A 21,619-nucleotide genomic window follows, 5' to 3' on the forward strand; every position below is an offset into this window, starting at 1 on the left:
TGAATTACCTTGTTGTTTCTTCATTTTTCAGGGAATGTTAATTTTGTGTGGGTCGATATTTTCTTTTTACACATGTTATGCCAACTAAAGATTCAAAGGTTTGAACACTTTTGTCTGAGAAAAAATGCATAAAAACATAGAGTACTTGCCAGCTCGTACCAACTAGGATCCCCGCAGATCTTTAAAAACAAACAAAAGTATGAAAGCCAGGCCATGAAAAAAAAGCAAAACTGATGAATAGTAGGTGAGAAAATGAAGTTTCTTGTTATAAGATGTTATTCATGTTTTTACAGGATATTTTCGTGCTATAACAAGATACTCCAGTTGATATTGTTTTCTTTCAGTTGTGGTTATTGTAAAACTGGTTGTACTTTTCCTGCCAAGTGGCTAAAAAAGGTGTATAAAGCCTTAAATCAAGCTTGCCTAAAGCTGTATGATCCCTGGAGTTGTATTCACAAAGGCCTTCAATACAATGTTGCTCAATATAAATTTCTAAGAAAACTGTTACAATGATGATGTTTTCTAAGAATTTGCCCCTAAAGTTAAAACTAAATCCCAGTAAAGATAAAATTTATTTACAAAAGATCTTAGCCCTTAAGAGAGCTCCTAAGGTGAAAAACAGGAGGAGGGAGGAGGACTTTTAAAGAGGCTTTAGTTTATTAAGCAGAGGAGAAAATGGCAGAATCACAAAGAGGTAGGAGGAAAAATATTCTCAAAACGCCAAATGACAGAGTTAATGAAATGCAATAGATAAGACTGTGCAAGAAGAATTTTTCTCAATGGGAATTGCAATAATCGAGAATCTTGAGTTTAAGCATGTTAACCTGGGGCAGCTACATCTGACAATTTCCTTAAACTTCTATAACTTCCTGCCTCTATTTCAATCTCCCCACAAGTATTTCCATCTCTTCTGACGAGTGCAAAAAGTGCAGCGCTATCAAGGCAGTGCATCAATTCTTTAATGTTGATGTGTCAAAATGTATTTATCCTTCATTCCACATCCAACATCAGCAGTTTAGAACAGCCCCATTCTGATCTGGGATCATGTCTACTACTGCTGAAAAGCGCAGCTCTAGGAAACAGGCCGTGGGGTTATTTCTGCTGAATCCAATTACCTTTTCTGCTAATGCATAGTCTTAACATTTGTGGAAGCCAAGTGCAGATTAGGAGCATATGCAGTTGAAACCAGATTTCTGCTGTCAAGCTAAATCTGATTTTTTTTTTTCAACCCATGCTTCATTTTTCACAAGCACAATGGGATCAACCTTTCATGGTGATCATATCAGACTAAGTGCCTGTGATTTGTCCCTCCTTATGGAGCTCTGAAGAGATTAGTGCTAGTGTGTAAAACCAGACTCCAGGCAAAGAACAAGGCAAAGAACCAGAACAAATGTACACTCTCTGGCACAGATGACTATTTTGCACAAGATATTTCAGACTTGGGTCACAGAGAACTTGCAGATACTTATACAGGTGTAAGGCAGTTCAGTACAAAGTGTACATACAGTCAGGTAATGTGTGTCAGGAAAGGCAGAATTTGACTGTTAGAGATTAACATCTCTGGGCCTGAAAACATGTCCGCTCAGAGATGACTTGTCATGTGACAAACTTCACCTACCTGAGGCACTTGGCAGAAAACACTTTGACTCCCAAACTGTCTGGCTCAGATACGCAAGTCAGACACTCAGTTCATGACCATATGAACTAGACTGATTTATGAGCCAATCCGGCCATTGGAATACAAGCTTATTAACTGTAGTCAACTTTGTATCATTGGAAACTCTGCATGTTTGTGTTCGCAACTTATTTCTGCTGCCCCCAAAATGCCACAAAATCTTTTAGAATTAGATTTGGCCTGATTGAAGTTGAGCAACTTCAGTTGTTGAATTTCTATCAGTTGAAAGTATCTGCTGGATATTTGGAACATCAGGATCCAAATCACATGAATTCAGATAGGTGGGTCTTGGAGAAAAGTGTTTCTATACTGTAAATCAGTGGTACTAACATGACAAGTTATAAATATTGGATGCATTAATTGGGTATTTAAATTTCTATAGTTCAAATTTTTGCAACTTGCTTCCATTGGCTTGCAGCGTTCTCTTTGCTTAATTTATATCCTGTCGTGCAATTCTGTTATGTTTTGTTTTTACTGTAGTCTTTTAAATTGCCTAAACTGATTCTAAAAGTGATTTATTAATCAGAAAGGTTTTACAAGTCTGATTTGTAATTTGAAAGAATGCCATTGCACCCAACAAGAAGTATGTCTTAGACACTAATGTAGGTGACATTATGGCCTGAACTGTCTGGGTTTAACGGTGATCCCAGTCATTCCACTGTGCCCTGTACACAAATTAAGTCACGTGGATGTTAAATCCAATTTAAGCTGGCAGTGTTAAATGCAGCATGAGAGAAGGGTGGGGTCAGCGTGACCTGTTGGACCGATGACATTCTTGTGTAAGAATACCTTGGTCAAAGCAAAGGTAGTAAATGAATGTTGGTTTAGACATTGGCGTGGTATTTGTTGCATTTACTTTGCATATTCTTTGTGTTAAGTACTTTTAGTGTCCTGTGAAAGAACTTGCTTAATTTCTTCAGCTGACCCTGTGTAAAACATCTACAGATAATAAAAGAGAAGATTTTCTAAAGTTAAGACATTCCCTCTGTGCTTGTACCACTCAATTTTACATTTTATTGTATTTCAACAGAAAACATTCAAACTGTCTTGTCACAGAGGAGGGGAACATGACAGAACAGCTACTGCTAGAGAGAGAGCGACTAAAGGGATTATCATGCGTCAGTTCAAGAGAATGTCTCTCCTCCCTTTGCCGGCCAGCATCAAAGGAAGCTCAGTGTTTCTCCACAGGGAAACACAATTAGTTGCTGTTGGTGGTGGATGTTACAGCTTCCAACCAAGACGACTGCCTGGTCTACTTTCCAGGGGACAACTTGAAGCATCCAGACTTCAAGGCTTCAAACTGCCCGTCTGGGTTCTGATGCCGTGATTAAAAGATTTGACGGACAAGGCTTTTGGTGCCGTTGCGAAGAGTCACATGGAAACTGGTAAGGACTTTTCAACAAATCGTAACTAATGGAAACTTTTGGGCTTTTCAAACTCAATTTGTCTGGAAATGCACCCTTGGCAGACTCATTGAAGAGGAAAACTTTTGATGCTTCTTTTTTATCGACCCTCTTTGGTGACCTCACAAATCCAAAGTGACTACCTCAGATCATGCATATGATAATACCTTTCTTAATGACATTGTCTTGTGGACCTCTGGGGAATCCCAAACTCTATGAATTCATCTTCTCAGGATGCCAACCATGACTGAGGACTGGGAGCATGTTTAATGATCTCATGCCTCTGCAGTGACCTCTGGTGACACTTATCACTTCGGAAACCTGGCTGAAACAGAAACAGATACAGGTCAATAGTCTGGCATGATTGGATCTTCTGTCTGGTAGGACAGCATACTGCAGCAGGCCAGTGGACATAAACTCTAGATCCTCCTACAATGTTCATGGCAAACCACAGGAATTTTAAAAAAACGTGCGGGGGCAAGGGAGGGTTTAAATGGTGTTAATAACAGAGGAACAAGGTGATGGTTCAAAGGTTCGGGAAAATGGAGCATCCAGAGGCGCAGGACTGGGTCAGATTCCGTATAGGACGAGTACAGCGGCAATGGATACACCTGTTATGTCCATCACTAGTGTTGACAAAAATGATGATGAGTGTGAGGAGTCAGAAGAGGACAATGACGAGGAGACTGAAGTTGATTACAGGCAAAACTATTGGGAGGACGAGGATGATGTCTACCAGGAGTTCGAGGAATTGGACTTCGAGTCGCTGCCGGATCGCTCGGACATGCACAGCATTGCCTCGGATGATTCTTTCTATCCCCCAGACAGTTCGGATATGTCCGACTTGTACCGCGTGCCAAGCCCTGACAGTCCCGAGCCTATATCCTTCTTTAAGGCCTGCTGCAACAACAACGCCATCATTGTCAAAATTATGATCAGACAAGGAGTGACCGAAGAGGAAGTGAGAGAAACAGATCGAAATAGAAGAGTAGGTGTCTTGAAATCAGACCACTCTGGCTTTGTTTGCTTTCTTTACAGCTTCCCCGATGGAACCCAAAAGAATCCCAATGTTTTTCAGTTGGAAACCTCAGTTTCGCAAAGGTTTTAATAGGCTACTGTAAATGTAGTCTCATGAGTATTAGTCACAAAGCAATGTATCAGTGTTAATGTTTAGCCATATTAAGTATCTTTACTCTAGAATTTAAGGTTTCTGGATGTATTTTACTACTTTGCAGAAAGCCTATTGTATCTAATACACTGACTATACATAAGTATCTGATACAGCCCCACTTTAAAACCCCAAACTATCCTTTTAAGCACAGATTCCTTTTAATAGTATCATTTTGATACTAAGATAAAATAATTACCATCTGAAAAAGGTCAATGAAAGCAACCCGTATGCATTTTTTTCCATTGCAAAAATACATTTAAAACTATTAAACACCAAAGCATGGTGTGTAAAATAATCAGCAGTAATGCAATGTCCTTTGAACTCGGTCTCAGCTCTGAGACTAATGTGTATGTGCATCATCAGTGCTACAACAGGGCCAGTGTCGATGATTATGTAAGCCACCCACTGCCCCTGAAAAAGTGTCATTATAACACTTAAGTTCAAATTCAGGTTCAGAACAGTCCTGTAGATGGAAACACACACCTGCAGCTCACAGTCAGGAGCTGTTGTAGCACTGAGGAATTATATATTATCTAAAATCATAATGACAGTGTATATGGGAGCTGCTTTTTTTCCAGCACGCATATGACTTGTTTTAAACATTTGTGCCTGCAATGTTGACTGGCCACTCAGTCCCATTTTAGCCTTTTAGATTTTCCCCTTTTCACACTGTTAAGTGTGATGTCCACAGTTTACAAGTATCATTCAGAACTCTTGAGATTGTGCAATTGCGAGTTCAGCAAACAAAACTGTAGTCTTTTTTTAAAAAGTTCTGTTTGATGATACATATCCTCCTATGATTCATCACTTTAAGGCTTAATACCTAAGATGTGTTGTGGTCTGCAACACAAAGGCATGATGACGGATGGAAGGCATGTTGACCCTGAGTGAACTTGGCTGTTCTTCTCACTGGCGGGCGCATCAGGTTTTGCGGTCAGGTCAGCTGACCCTGGTGCAGCTCCTGGGCACCAGAGAGCCACTGAGGGTCAAATCCTGAAGGAGGGTTCAGAGCAGTTGGTTAAGCCTCTCATGTGACAGATGGGGAGTGCAAACTGCACAGCGACAGTGTCAAGAAGCAGCTTGCCGTCAGGGCTCAGCTTCTAAAGGGCTCGCTAAGACATTGACCTGAGAACTCAGTAAGAGATACTGCATGCTTGCTGATCTGATAGAGACAGAGAGGGATTGTCCTGGAGTCCTGGAGTCCTCCAACCGTAACGTCTTCCAGGTCATCTTGAAGTGTGTTGACACAGTATATAAGTCATGGAAATAAGCAACGGGTGACAGTTTCTATTGGGATATTAAACTAAACAATAACTTTTCACTGATTCAGAACGCTGCTGAATCAATCCACTTGCTGTTTGTAGTGTGATCCAGTATAAACCTTAATGTTAGGGATTGGTATTTAACTGCAAATTCTGTGTCATTTTTAATATCTGTTGCATTAGAAACCAGGCTGGCAGCAGTAACTTCATCCCAGCTAGCAGGGAACATTCCCACAACACTAGCTAACGTTACCTACAAGTTACAATAATGTTTTAAAGAAAACATTTTAAGCTAATATTCAAAGAACCTTTAAAAACTATTTTTCATGTCAAATAATGTTCCTGTAAATGCTAAGTAATATGTAACGTTTTAACTGCAACATTCTGAGGATGTTTTGGTGATGTTTAGAGGTGACAGATCATAGAATAATCTTTTATAAAGCGTTCACACAATGTTACCTGAGAACAAAGGAAGACCGTTTTCAAAGCAACATTCAAAAAATGTTTTCAGGATGTTTGAGGCCTGAGATCACACATCATTTTTGTGAAATTTTCCATAATGTAAAGAAAAAACATTTTTAACATTTTAATGATGTTTAGAGAGAAACTTTAAGAACATTCTGGGAACTTAAAGAAAACTTGCTGCTGAAAACATTACTAAAACATTGCGTTGTACTATTCTCAGGCTAAAACAAGACATCCCAGCTAGCAATTTATGGTACTAAAATCGTCCTAAGTGTTCACCTACCAACTATAGCTCATAACCCTTGTATAACTGCATACTGTGGCTGTTACATTCCCTTTAAAGCAAAGGGACGATAACACTACAACCAAGAAAGATGAACCCGAGTAGAAGTGGAAATTAAAGTAATTTATTGGTGACCAAACAACGGGTTCTCAAAATGTGAGAGAGGATGGGACCAGGTGGTTGTGCCAAAGAAAATAACTGAATAGAACAAAACTGGGCCTAACTAAACCACTATCTCAGAAAACAAACTAGAAAAAAAAACTTAACTCTCTTCTATAAAGAACAGCTTTCACAAACAAAACAAGGGGGTAGCAACAATCACTTAACCTAGTGTGTCTAAACAAAAATTTCCTAAGTGTGTGAAAAATTTCCAATTTTAAAAATTGTCAGCTTTCCTGACTACGAAAATTCATCTTTCTGCAACCTCACCAATGGTTTGAGTTGCCTTCACTGGACATGATTGCATTTTTTTGTGTTGTTTCAAAATGTGCGTGCAGGTCACATAATGTCATGCCGTTGTGGTCATAATTATTCCAGTTATTAATACAAATTCTTATTTATTACCCCCCCACCCCCCAAAAAAGCTTGGAAATAATTCCCTTGAATTCACAACTTTGCCATTGTCTCATGTCCCCAATTATCCTCTTGTTCTGTGTTGAAATTAAGTTCTTGCCTTATCCCATAAATATTTAATTCAACCAGCTTTGTAGCTGTCCTTTTTGATGTGCTTTGTTACTCTCCTGAGGTGGGTTGTGGGAAAGGCTTAATTTATTGCTTGTCATACCTCATTTTGAAAGACTGGCACCTTAGCGGGAAATAAAACAGAATGCTGCTAAATTGGTGGGATGAATCAGAATGCAGATTGTGAAACTTTTTGTAATACGACGAAAAACTTGTATCAGTGTTTTTCTCTTTGGAATCCAAAGGCAGAAGGGAAATCTTTACCTAATCTGTCTATTGTAAGCGTCCATTTGATTTTGCAGAACAGTTTTCCCCAGTTACATCTCATTTTATCAAGTGATACATTATCTGGATAATGACATCTGATTCACACACCACCTCACATTTGAATCACAATGTGATCTGCATGCATGTACACTTTAAATTAACATTTATTTCTACATTTCATGAAGGGATTATTCATAATTTTTGAAGTGGGGTTGTATGAGGTTCTTATCCATAGACAGTGTATTATACAGTAGATGGAGGTTTGCATGCGCCCAGAAGCAGGGGTGCCAACACGGAAACTGAACAGTGATCTGCTGTGGAAGGGGCTGTTGCATATTCTGTTTTAGTCACCTGAAAAAGTCCTACCCAAAAGAATCTCTAACAGTTTAAGTATAATGAGAGTATTTTCACTACTCAACCTTTCCGTCAGACAGCCTGTTCCAACAGTGAAGCCATTAAAAGCTTCAGATCCCCATCTATGCTCCTGTCAAAACCACAAGGTGCCATTGACAAAAACCACAATTTTAACTCTCTGAACACTGTAGCTGCTGGCCGCTTCATTCAGTTAGTTAGTTTGTGATATTGTGCTACTTTGGTTTTTTATTTATTTCTAACTTTGGTGTATCTGAACCATCAGTTTTAAATGCCCAAATCACACACTGACACAAACATAACTGATTGAGGCAGCGGTAGACCAGTAGCTCGTGTTCAGTGCTGTTTAATCACTGATTTTCTCAATAGAGTCTGGCACCAGGAGATATAGAGATATAATGGTAAAATTTCCTTCTCAAAAATGGCTGTCTGATGAAAAGGCAGAGCAGTAAAATTATTTTAAACATAGAGTACACATGAATTGATATCTACTGTCTGCAGTACCCTGACTATGGGTAAATACCTCATACAATCCCACTTCAAGAAGTCCAAACTATCCTTTCAAAGGGATCTCTCCTTTCTCTCACCATCCCTTTAAGTTAATAATAATAATAATAAGTAGTTTAGGGGCCGTTTACATGGCAACAGTTCTTGCATGAAATGTTAAATTTTTGTTGTGATTTGGCTTTTTGTTAACACAACAATGGCCTTTTGGGGACCTGAAGACGCACAGTTTTGAAATGGCCTTCCAGAGTGTAATATTTGAAAAAGCAACCCTTCTGTCATGTAAACAGCACGTGTGTTCTTCCATGCTGTGTCATTATAAAGTTACAAGGTACAAGGTAGATTTCTTGTCAATTTTTTGTTTGAGGAAAAAATAAATTGAAGTTGATCCTACAAACTTACACCTCCAACTACTTGCCTGGTATGCATACAACAGCGTTATTCGTTGTTTTTGCGGATCCGTGTACATGGCAGCTGTTTTCACTGTTTCTCACAATGTTATAAAATGAACGCAGATTTTTTTTAAATTCTTCTTCTAGACTTCCATTTTCAGTAGGGCTGTTGTTTGACTGACTGGGCTTATTCTTTTCAGTAATGTTAGACTGAGGCCAGGTCCGCAGTTAAGTTGATGATAAAGTGATACGACTGTCCTTTCAAAGACCTCCACCTCCAAGGTGGATTAGAAAGTGTGCATCACCCTGTCATCCTCAACAATCCCCAAAGATCTAAACAAGGCAAAGACTAATTGCTCAACACAATCTGCATCTATTTTAATTGTGACTTATCTGTGCTTTCTTTAGTCTAGTTCAAACTGCACTGTGGTTAACTCCTAATGATCTTACATGATGTCACACCACCAGCTGCTTAGATTCTGCATGCATTTTTTAAAATTATCAGTAAGGTTGGTAAAAGTATTTAGTGTCTCAAAAGCTTGAAAATGCACCCCTGTCCCTTTTTTTAAATTTGGATTTTGTGAGTGAATATGAGAGATTCTTTTTTTCATTTAGTCCTAATCCAAACACTAGCTCTGATTTAACAGATATTACCCTTTTAAGTAAGAGCAACCCAGCCAGTAGCAATTTGGACAATTCGGTGCTTGGCAAGCGACCACTACAGTTGGACAACTGTGTTTAGCCAGTTTATTACAGACTCACTATCTGTCTGTTACACACTGTGAAAAACAGCCTTTTACTGTGCTTGTAGGCAGCAGAAGTGATAAACATTATTTCTTTTTTAGATTCACGCGATTTTCTCCTGTGAGGAAACATTGCTATGAAATTATAGATAAGCTTTTCCCATAGCCCCAAGAGACCATTTTGATGTTTTCAAACCACAGACAAAGAGAGAAGAAGAAACTCAATCACTTTTGTTTTTGTGTTTCAGTCCGGTCTGATCGTGGCGTGCTACAATGGCTACGTGGACGTGGTCATCGCTCTCTCTCAGTGCCCATATGTTGATGTCAACTGGCAGGACAATGAAGGCAACACAGCTCTTATCACTGCAGCCCAAGCAGGTAAACACACCTCACGCCTTTAAATGAAAGCATCACGGGTGCTTGAATTTTTAAAAAGTCCATGTACAGTGAAAGACCAACAGCAGGTGTTTAGACTTACTTAGACCACTGGGCATGGAAAGTACTCATTTTTTAATTAATGTTAGTTTAGTTTCTTGTTCTGACTTGAACAAATTGTCTTTTTTATTTACAAGGTCATTTCAACTTTCTAACAAGATGTTTTTTTTTCATTATTAGTAGATACCAAATTACTACTTTTTTAACAATGTCACAAAATGGCATGTATGATAAGTATATTGTCATTTAAAAAAGGAAAACCTAATAATGGCTTCAGAGGGGGCAGATTTATTTTTTTTTAAACTATGACTGGTTTATGTGTTATGATTAAGTTTTATTCAATGCTAGGGATGATTCATGTATCATATGTACCTACTTATCACTTCTTAGTTCATGGGTGGCTCTAGCTAATCCCATCTGACACTACATTCACACATAATAATTACACAAAATGCGCTGAACAATACCAAAGCAGCTCACAGCCATATCTTTGTACATAAAAACAACCTGCCACATTGATCAGTCATGTTGTGTTATGTATCAGCCGTGCTGTATGATTAATCCATCATGTTATGTTGCTCTGAGCTACAGTGTCTCTAATCATTGGCTGGTGTTATAACAACAAACCAATCATGTTAAAACAAGAAAAGTTAAGTTAAAAGTAATTCGCTGCTGCAAATATTACACTCATTTATCATTATTTGTTACTATTATCAGCATTCAATTAATTTTCTCTCTAATACAGAATTGTGCCAAATGAAAAATTTCATTTGCCATAAAATTCACTCTTGCTTAAGTCAGTACATTGAAATGGTTTACTGCTGAAGCCATATTTAGACTGGCAAGACCAGTAGCTTATAGCTGCTAATGGATGTATATGACATTATTGAGTATATTTGCTGACATAGTGACACTTATTGGAGCTACTGTTATACTGTTACTGTGTTTTATAATCTTGGACAAACATTTCAGAGTTTTTTATTTTATTTTTCCTAGCACCAGCCATCAATTCTAATATTGTACCCACCAAAATAATTGCCAAGATCTCAACTGAATCGCCCTAAAAATGTTACCACTATATTATGTTGCAAACAAGGGGTACATTGCATATGCATTTTATATGCATTAAGCAGTGGAGACACTGACATTGCACATTTCATCAACACTTGCGTTAACATGTGCTTAGGTTTCAGGACAGAAATTACTTGGTTATAGTTAGGAAAATATCATGTTTTAGCTTAAAATACCTGATTTAGGGGGTACAATCCTGACAGGAAAAGCAGCAATGTCTTGGTCAAATCAAAACAAAACAACCAAAAAAAAAACTGTTTTTGTGCCTACAAAGGTGACGTAAACACAGCAAGGGGTCACTACAGAAAAATAAATAAATAATAAATGAAATGTAAAAAAAAAAAAAAAAAAAAGAAAGAAAAGGTGCCTTAAAAGACGCTAGAAACCATTACTCACTAAATCCCAACAGGTTTTGTTATTTGTCACTCTACGTGTCAACCATTTACCATCTCCTGCACCTCCACCTCCATGATTTCACTTTTAAACGTTAATATGATACGTGTGAACCATGCAAATTTAATATATTTGCATTTTGCAGAAAGGTATGAAGCCAGCATTTTGTAGTAGCGACCTTTCTACAAATCTTTGACCACAACAGTGGTGCTAAAACAGCAGATGAGCAGTCAAATTAATGTGGTAGCTAGTCTGGCTGAACACAGCTAGTTCACAACCTCTACAATTATCTGAGGTAAAACTGAGCAAGTACAGGCTAACGTTGAACCAGGAGCTTTGTTTGTAAACTGTGAATTATGTTAACGCTCAATCTTTTGGGCGCAGTAATAATGTTACTGTTTGCCTTTCTCCCCTTCCAAATAAATTTGTTAAAACTGTTGGTTTGTTTACAACTTGTTTAAATCTTCTGAGCGCTAGTGTTTCTTTTTAGTGATTTTGCTGTGTTACGAGATTCTAGTAATTAGTAAATAGACCTGACAACCAGAGCCAAAAAAACCCAGTTGCAAGAAACTTAAGTTTTCCTTTATTCAACTGAGTCTTGTAATGTAATGTAAAGGGAATTTAATGTGCAACAATCCTGTAAAAGTCACTTATTGATATGATTTTGCTTAAAATCTTTTCTGATTTAAAAGGAAAAACCTGTGCGAGTGAAGCATAAACTTAAACCAGTCTCATTCATACAGATCAATTTACTATTGAAGCATTGATAAGTTGAACTATCTCTGTCTGACTACCCACCCAGTCAAAGCTAATGGAGTCATCATTGTATCTATTTGCGTGAGACGGAGTCATGACATGCTCACTTTGACAGGGATCCATAAAAAGATTTGAAGAAATGGCAGAGAGCTTATTGAGTTTGACTTTCTCATTTTTCTCCTCCATTTACTGCAAAGTGTAACAATTTAACTGTTAGAATTCCAAATCTAGGACTAAAAACCTCTGATGTGACCTGCCACTAATGAATTACATGACCAAACATCGAATATTATCACCACAGATACACACAACTTTGCAGATGTCTCATTTCATCTCATTTCACTACTCTTACTGCATAATTTACAGTGGTAAAAATGTTACTGCAGAGAATTTGGTCTAAAATAAAAGCATAGATTATACTATATTATGGTCCGGTAATTTGGGTCGCAAGAATCACATTTTTTGCTTGCGTTAGAAAGTACCACGGCGAGTCATTTCATAGTGATGCAGCCACATGTATTAGACACGGCGCCTGGACCTCTCATCTGCTAACGATGATGAATGGCTCTCTGTGTCCTGTGATGAATAGCTGCAGACTGCTCTTCATTTTCTGCTTCATTAAAAGAAGTATCGATCCCCTTTTATGACAAAGTACTCTGCGATGCCTCGGGGGGAACAGGTGACCAAGACTGTGAGTCCACAAGGCTGCTGCAGAGTGTGAACACATGAGGAGAAAAAGTTTCCATAAAACCTTTCACTAAAAGTGGAAAGTGTCTAGACATGTACTGGGAATTAAAACTCAGAAGAGAACTCCCAGTATTAACCATCCTCTCCACCGGACTGGTGGAGTTCAACCATGCTTCAGGTTATAGCTCCTTAATGGATTTCTATTGTGTGCTAAAACCTCGGCATTGTAACCACATTTTTTGGTGTTAAAAGAGAATATTACCCTTTAAGAAGAACATTAACTTTAAGAAGAAAACTCTGGGAACTAAAGTCCAAGTCCTCTGTGTATAGGAGAGAATTAAACTGTCCCACATAGTAACACTTGGATACATGAAATATGTTTTATATATGCTTATATATGTTTTGTATATGCTAGAAGTGATAGAAGTGGTGGCTGTAGAAAATTAGACAAGCCAAGTTATTGATGAGTGTTGATAAAAACAGAGTGGTAGCTGAAATGTAGAAAAGCAAAAGACAATATGGGAGCTAGCTCTGCTTGTGTAAACTGGAGAAACTAGCCTGCCGAACACCTGTCTTTGTTTCTCTCCCGGCTGCAGGTCATGTGTTCATCTCCAACTACCTCCTCAACTACTTCCCCGGGATGGACATCGAGAGGAGGAACTGTCATGGTTTCACGGCTCTGATGAAGGCCGCCATGCAGGGCCGGGCTGAGTGCGTCCGGGCTCTCATGCTTTGTGGTAAAGATAACACAACATTTAATTAATGAAAGTCAATGGACATCTGCTATCGAAATTGACATATTGAATAAAAACCTTATTCTTCTCAATATATTAGATGTATCAAGGTAAATTACAGAGGAGCTTTAGTTACGGATTCTCCGTCGCATTGACGACTTTCATAACTCTTCATGTTTCCAGGGGGAGATTTTCAGGCAAGGGACAGCGGCCGCAAGATGACACCCAGAGAGTGGGCTCTCTTCACTGGTCGATATGAGACAGCCAATCTGATGCAACGGCTGATGTCAAAGCCCTGTGCTGAGCAGTTCTGTGACTCCTTCTCCCTGGAGTGGCCCATGTTGGAGGTTAATGAACTCATCATTGCTTCTACTGTACACACCACATAGTGCTTTAACCATTTGAAGCCTGAGCAAATTGGCTTGTTTTATTTTTCTTTTTACATGGGAAGGAGGCGATTAGCAATGAAGAGAAATGAGAAATGACCCAAAAATGAGAAAGAAATTACAAAAAACGACTAGAAGATTACTGCAAAATTGGTAAATAAAAAAAAATCTAAAAATGCAACATTATTTCAAGTTTTAAATTGTTTTTCCCTAACTTTTCTTTTTTACCCTGAACAATTTCCCATAGCTTCTTTCTTTTCTTTTTTCTTTTTTTCCCCTAGACATTTTTGCCTAGCTTTAAAAAAAAAATCGACTAATTTCTTGCGATTCCTGGAACATCTGTAGCAAGTTGTCATTTGCCTTTTTTTCCCCATGTCAAAAAAGTCAAACCAAATTCCTTGGGATTCAAAGGTTAAAATACTTTTTAGAGGCATCTGAAAGCAGCACAAGTAAGTCACGGTGCACCAGGTTTCAAAGGGTAAATTAATGATTTCTTTAAACTATAACGTTGGATCTTCTTGTGCAGGAGCTGGTGGCCCAGGCCCAAGAACCAAAGTCCTGCTGGAGGCATTTGTTGAACTTCCTTTCCTGCTGCCCTTATAAGATTTCCATCACTAACAAAGTAAACCCTGTGGATGATGGTGTTCTTGACCACATGGTGCGGGTCACCACCAGTATCTGCAATCCAGTCATCGCCACTGCTTGCCGCACAGTGTGTCCAGGCAGCCCGCCGTGTGTCGGGAAACGCCGTCAGGCCGTACAGGAGATCCTGAGGAGGCAACGGATCTCTGAACTGAAGCGTCTGGGCCCGGACAGACTGAACAACTACAAGAGGTTTTTCCAAAACTCACGAGTCTTGCTTATTCCCAAGGTGAGGGATCGGAGAGCCAGCTTGCAGCCTCAGCTGTTGAACGACGTGGCCACAGTGGCCATCAGACGAGCAAGCCTCCTGCCTCTGCACATGCTGAGGAGGAGCAGCGTGCGGCCGGGCATTGTGGTGCCCAAAGTGAGGCTCTGCAAAGCCCCGGCTCCAAGCTTCTTACCAGAAAAACTCAAACGGAGCAGAAACTGCAACCAGCTCCAGATCCCCAAATGGGACTACAAGATGAAGAGAATAGAGAGGAGGCAGGAAGACGAGAGGCGACGAGCATTACCTCTGATAAAGAGGAGATGAGGGCAAAGGGGAGCACCACTCTACGTTCACTTTATCTCAGAGAGCGGGACATGGCTTGCTGAAAATTCAGAGATCTCCAGTGTGTGTTTTTAGAAAGCCCTGACAATGCAGTGTTACAGGCTGACAGAAATTAACCTCAAGAATCAACTCTGTTGATGTGAAAATATGTATTTTTTGAGATTGCCGACATTGTTGGATTTGTTGCCTTGTTTCTACTCCAGTTCACACGCTTTATTTGTGAGACACAATTTGTGATGCAGTGTGGGAGATTTTTGAACTCAGGAAAAAATAAAAAGTCCACATACAGTATAGAAGCTATATTTGTAATTCCTGCAAGGAATCCGACGACTAAGATTTTTCTGTGTTGACATATTATATTCATAGTAAATTTAGTGACACATGGCAAAAGAACAAAAGAAGATTAAGTGTAAGAGTTACAGTATGCTTTAGCAGAAGGTTCCCAGTTTGGAATATTTGCTTCTGGGCCGCAAAGAAGGAACGTTTAATTAATGTTATAAAAATTATCTATTTGTTCTCAAGTAACATTACAACTTTTTCTCTTAAAAGGACTTCATTTGTGTAATACTACATCTTATTTCCCTTGAAATATTTTATTTTTGTAATATTCCGATTTTTTAATCCTTAAAATCACATTTTATTTGTGTTTGGCTTTTTTCCTGAAAATACTATGACTTTATTTTCGGAGTGTCAAATGTCTTTTAAAATTATGACTTGACTGCGTATTGTGACAACTTATTTTCCTTAAAAATACTCTAATTTGGAAATTATTTTTTCATTAAAATTCCAGCTTTTTTCTTTAAATAGATTTTTTTCCTCAAAATTCCAACTTTATTGTCATTGTACGCCTTTTTTTAAAAAAAAAATTGTGACTTTGTTTGCATATTATTACAACTTTTCGATCCACAAAGTACTGATTCGTAAGTAATGATTTATTTCCCCCTCAAAATTATGACTTTAATAATAATAATAATTAATAATAATAATTTATAGGACTTATATGGCATTTTACCATGTACCCAATGGAGCTTTTCATGAAATGCAAAAAGAAAAATATAGAATAAGGAATACAAAATACTGAAAGATGCTCACATGAAACAGCAGAACAAATACCAAGAACAGAGTACAAAATGAAGAGGGTATGGCAGCTCAGATTTAGGAAAGCAGCGGGAGACAGGTATTGTATGCTTTTTTGAAAAGTTTGGGTTTTGAGGTGATTTTTTAAATGAGTTGAATGTGTCTAGGTTGTGGATATTTGGAAGGAGGAAGTTTTAGAGGATGGCGGCAGCAATAGCAATGCGGTGCTGGGTCCTGGTGATGGGGTTCAGGAGGTTGGCATCTGATGTTCTGAGGTGGCGAGTGGGGGAAGGTCTTTGAGGGCTTTTGTAGGTGATGAGAAGGATCATAATGTATTTCCTTGAAAAAGGAAAATCTGTTCTGAAGTGTTATCTCAGAATTCTGACAAATGTGGGGGAAAAAAATATTTTCTTGGTTTTCTGCATTAACAATAATCTTGGAATTTACATTATTAGCTCATTAATTCAGAAAAATATGAGCAGATTGATTGATCAAGTCAATGCATTATGCTTTTGTACAAAAGAGGGGAGAAATGGGGCTTGAAAATGCAGGAGGCTGACAGCCTGTCACATGAATTTTACAGGATAGAAGGAAGGGCTCTGACACGGCCAAATGAAGATTGGTGGCTGGCTTCAGCAGTAGATTGCCGCAGGGAAGGATCACTGAGCATGCAGGAGGAAGCCAAGAAGCCATTTTACACTGATACATAGTCCAACAGGTATTTGCAAGGGAGAGCTGATGAGCAGTGTTTGACAGCTGAGCTGAGGGGCCAGCTCACATAGGCTTTGTGAGAGCTTTGTGGAGAAGTGGAGAGGCAGAGCCAAAAATAAACAGCTTAGTGCTAGACTGTGACTTGTTGACTTCCAAAATAATCACACGCAATAGTCCACTGCGACTGTTTGGTACTGTAAGCATCTTCTGCTCTGTGAGAAATGGAGGGTCGCCATTAGTTGTTCCTGCATGAGAACATTTGTATTTTACATCGGAATGGCAATTTAGTGTGTAAATATTCTACTATATGATGTATTACATTCAATACCATCCAGTGGCAACTACCGTGAATTGCAACTTTTTCTTTTCTTTTTTTTTTTTGCTCGTTTACATGCAACATCAACGCAAGGATAAGCCCTGCTCCTTTGTCTTCAACCTGTTCATCTCTTGGACTAATCTGGACTCTGAACCACTCTGGTGAACTATACTTTAGTGGACTTGAGACTGTCAAGGTTTACCTCAATGGATCTCTTTACATTTCTGCCAAAAACTGAAACTATTACGTCGCAAAACACAAGACAAAGTACTGAGCAATAACTCATTGCTACCAGGTTCAACCATTTTTGATCTGATCTCACATCTTGTTTAGATGATGGAGAGAAAATGCTGGAGTGGGATTTAAAAGCATTAATGACTCAACTCTGAGTCACTTCAACAAAATGCATTTCATTGACTTAACTTCATAACTGACTTGAAGCTCTAATGCAAAGGAAAACCATGCCAAAACCACTGACTTGAAACTGTTGATGGCCTGACAAGTACGTCATATAAAGATGGACTAATCATCATCCCACTGTACAAAAATGAAGCCAAAATCCCAACCATCAGTTGTACGTTGAGTCCATTTGGGTTGTAATTGTGCTGAAAAATGGGCCCTATATAGATTTTTTCCAGAAGCCCTGAGGGGCAAGCGAGAATTTTTTTTTTTTTTTTGCTGCTGGTCAATTTTCTTAGTCCAAAAAAATGCTTTGCTCATGTGTGAAATAGAGTGAAACACTTTTTTTTTGGGGGGGGGCAAGAAAAACACTTTTTTGGGGGGGGCAAGAAAAAACTTTTTTTTTCTTTTGGGCAAGAAAAAAAAAAGCTTTTGGGAGAAGTCATTTTGGTCATAGTGGTCACTGTCACTTGCAGCAGTTACAGTGCACTGCGTTTGTCTATAACAAACAGAATAAGCAATTTTGATGCATTTTGATCTCGTCAATATAAATGACTGGTTATTATTCATAGTTATTAATTGTTTGAATTGGAAGATTTGTTTTTTATATATAGTATAAAATTAATTGATCTACCCATGCAATGAAAACATAAGGGTATTGTTTTGAAATTATAGAATACATTTATTAATCAGAGCACAGGGACGCAGAACAAGCTGAGTGCTAAATATGATTTGTTGAATGCTCCCCTGCTGGAGACTGCTGGTAACTACTACTGTTGATGTTCGATTTTGCATTTTGCATTTTGAAGATAAAAAATGAGAAAACACAAAAGCAATGTACTGTAACTGCTGCAAATAAAAGTGACCACTATGACCATAACCTTTTATGTACCACATAGTGTGCTGTGTTTAGAGCGCAGAGAGAAATGAGTCCCCTGGTGGTGCGCTTCAGCCTCTTGTGGTCAAAATGGGTATTATAAAAAGCTTTCTTGCCCCCACCAAAAAAGATTTCTTTTTCACTCTACTTCACACATGTAGAAAAAAATTTTCTGGACATAGAAAATGGACCCTGCAGAAAAAAAAATTCTCTCATGCCCCTCAGGGCTTCCGTAGATTATCCACGGGTTCCATAATTGCCTTGTGCATAATGCCCACATTGGTGGGTTTACTTGTGGGCCCAAGATGAGATTCCCAATTTCGGCCCATGCGATCTAGGTAGCCCTAGTATTACCCTTTTGGGGCCAACTTGGGTAACCCTACTCATGTGGGCAATTGGCAAGGGGCCATTATGGAACCCACGGACAATCACAAATATTTGGAGATTTTAGTTTGACCCCTGTTCTAACTAACATGGAGTAGGCAGGGTTCATAACCTGTATTGTACTTGCCAGCACTTGCCCCTTCTAGGCCACTGTAAGTCTCTGGTGCACATGCTGTATGGGCCCCATAATGCAGAAGATCCAGGTAATGTCATACAGTGGAAATGGAACGTTTTTGTCTTCATGTGCAACTTTCATTGGAATAAACAGGGCGCCGCCTTGAATACTTTATTCAGGTCTCTAAATACAGCCATGGTAGTCCATCTGTCTTTCAGAGTCTGTATGTCACACCATCACTGGCATATGTGGAAATACTGTGAATCAAACTTGAATATCCATATGATTTTTTTTGTTGTACTTTTACTAATTGCAGAAACCGCCATGTTAATATATCTAAAAAGTGCTGTGTACTCGACAAAGGATATTGAAAGACAAGCTTTCAAAAAGGGCTTATGGGTCAATTTCATGCCCCTCTGTCATTCAAGGAAAAACTCTTAACAAGGCATTTTTGCATGCAGTTGTCAAAAAAACCCCTCTAAAACTGTCTTTTTTCATAACACACAAAGATCATTCGAAATTCTGTTAAACCTTTTTTGTGATGCTCTAAGCTTGCACGACTAAAATATCACTCTCATATCTCTTAGCTATCCTCCCATAGTATTTAAAATTGATATTTATATACAGAGTATTGTGCAAGCTTCTGTCCTCTGCTGGAGGACTTTGTGCTCTTTTTTTCGCTGAAAATTATGGCTTTATGACTGGCTGTATTTTTGGGGTCAAATCTGTAATTCTCAGCATCAAGATGACCAAATCCCAAACTATATTTGCAGAAATGCAGCCCCAGATCTGCAAGAGACCTCCTTTTTGTTGCACGGTTGCCAGATGACACCTTGTCAACTCTCCAAAACATTACAAACTTTGACTCATCCATCCAAAACATCTGCTGCCATTTCTCTGCACCCCAGTTCTTGTGTTTCCTTGCATAAGTGAGTCTCTTGGTTTTGCTTCTATTTTTGAGGATTTTCTGCCAGTTTTTAGCTGATGGTGCTGTTGGACATCTTTCAATTACAAAGGGAAGTCAGCTTGAAGTGTCATCTGCTGCAATTAGTTTTGGCCCTCAATCTTGCCCATGTCTTTTCTTTGTCTCTGCAGAAAGAAATATCTGGAAACACTTATATGCCTAAAAATGCCTGTATGTGAGACACACTGCTGATGCAGAGTGACTACCCTGTGTGTTTTTGATATGCACTCTTGTCTCACCATAGTGTAAGAATTCTTAGATTAAATTGTCTTGAGCAACTTTATTGTTTTTGGATGGCTGTTGTTAGTGCATATTTATTCCTAAACAGCTGGTTCTGTTTGAGTTCAACTTAAACATTATTGAGTTGATCATGAACACATTTTTTCGTATATACAGTATATATATATATATGTATATATATATATATATATGTATATATATACACACATTTAATCTCGTTACATGTAAAGGGCTTTTGTATGTGCTAAAAAGGTGTGCTACACTGTAGCACACCTACTGTTTCTTCATTTCTTTAAAGGTCCAGTGTATAAGATCAGGGGAATTTCTTGGCATCGAGCAGTGAGGAGTACTGGTTGTAAAATACTCTGGTCAAAAATTCTCTCTTATGATTTAAAATGTGGGTTTTGGTTGAAATTATAATTAGAAAAAAATGGAAAAAAACACACTGTAACCATATTCAACAACTATGGTGGGGAAGTTGCTGATGGGCCATTTCATATTCCTCTTTTGCTTTAATCCAACAAAAAGCTGCAGAGACACTGTATGCATGTCATCTAAACTAACATAAAAAAGTCACACTATCACATGTCATCCAAAACAGAGCAAAAATGTGGAAGAATACGATGTGGTACAAAATTGCAAGAAAGAAATACTATTGTATGTTATCCAAAACAGCAAAAAAAAAAGTCACACTATAGTACGGTGTCCAAAATTGCGCGAAAATTTGGTGCTATTTAGGACAACATACTATAGCATTACACTGGGGTGCTATTTTTGATGACATTCTGTCGTCCAAAGTAGTAATAGTATGTCATTAAAAAAACACAAAAAGTCACACATTTCTATGTTGTCAGAGATAGCCCGAAAAAGTCATACTATATTATGTCGCCTGAAATTGCACTGCAGTCAGTCTCTGTTGCCTCTCGGGAGCGTTCCTGCTCCCTTGTTTCCTAGTTTCCCTGGATCCTGGCTGTAACCTTGACTGTGCCTGACCGTGGTGATAGCTGTGCTGATGCTGCGACCCTGCCTTTGGTTGTGCTCGTGCTGTGGCTGTACTGATTCTGTGCCCCCCGCTCGCCCTGATCGTGGTCTGGTCCTGGTTGCGCCGATGCTGTGATCTTGCCTTTGGACAACTCCCTTTCACATATGCATGAGACTGTTATCATCTCTATCAACATCATCAACATCATCTATCAACATCATCCCCACCCCCCTCTCTTTCTCTTTCCTTTTTTGCCATGATTGTATTTCACTTGCTATTTACGACATCTATTGCTCGTCTGTCCGTCCTGGAAGAGGGATCCCTCACTATCCTCTACCGCTCTTCCTGAGGTTTCTTCCTCTTTTTTTTCCCCGTTACAGGGGTTCTTTTTGGGGAGTTTTTCCTTGGGTGATGTGAGGGTCTAAGGGCAGAGGGATGTCGTACACTGTAAAGCCCTCTGAGGCAAACCATGTTTTGTGATAATGGGCTATATAAATAAAACTGACTTGACTTGACTAAAGCATGCCATGTTGAAAATACAACAAAAAATACTTACTATAGTATTGTAGGTTTTCAAAAATTGCCTAAAATCGTCATAGCGTAATATGCTGTCCAAAATGGCATAAAAACTTCACAGTATGACATGTTGTCCAGTATGGCATATTATAGTATGTCATCCAAA

The 21,619-nt window shown here is 38.7% G+C and overlaps 1 protein-coding gene across 1 annotated transcript; it reads left to right on the forward strand.

Moving 5' to 3' along the window:
- The first annotated feature begins 2,200 nt into the window (after positions 1 to 2,200).
- Positions 2,201 to 15,595, forward strand: ankrd33bb (ankyrin repeat domain 33Bb). The gene is made up of 5 exons (XM_042497035.2): positions 2,201 to 4,066; positions 9,467 to 9,596; positions 13,157 to 13,297; positions 13,478 to 13,641; positions 14,207 to 15,595. Exons 1-5 carry the CDS (start codon positions 3,572 to 3,574, stop codon positions 14,852 to 14,854), a joined length of 1,578 nt encoding a protein of 525 aa, XP_042352969.2. The 5' UTR covers positions 2,201 to 3,571; the 3' UTR covers positions 14,855 to 15,595.
- The last annotated feature ends 6,024 nt before the right edge of the window (positions 15,596 to 21,619 follow it).

This window comes from Plectropomus leopardus, chromosome 12 (assembly GCF_026936395.1).
Source record: "Plectropomus leopardus strain MGB_pleo_1.0 chromosome 12, ASM2693639v1, whole genome shotgun sequence".
NCBI classification, from domain to species: Eukaryota; Metazoa; Chordata; class Actinopteri; order Perciformes; family Serranidae; genus Plectropomus; species Plectropomus leopardus.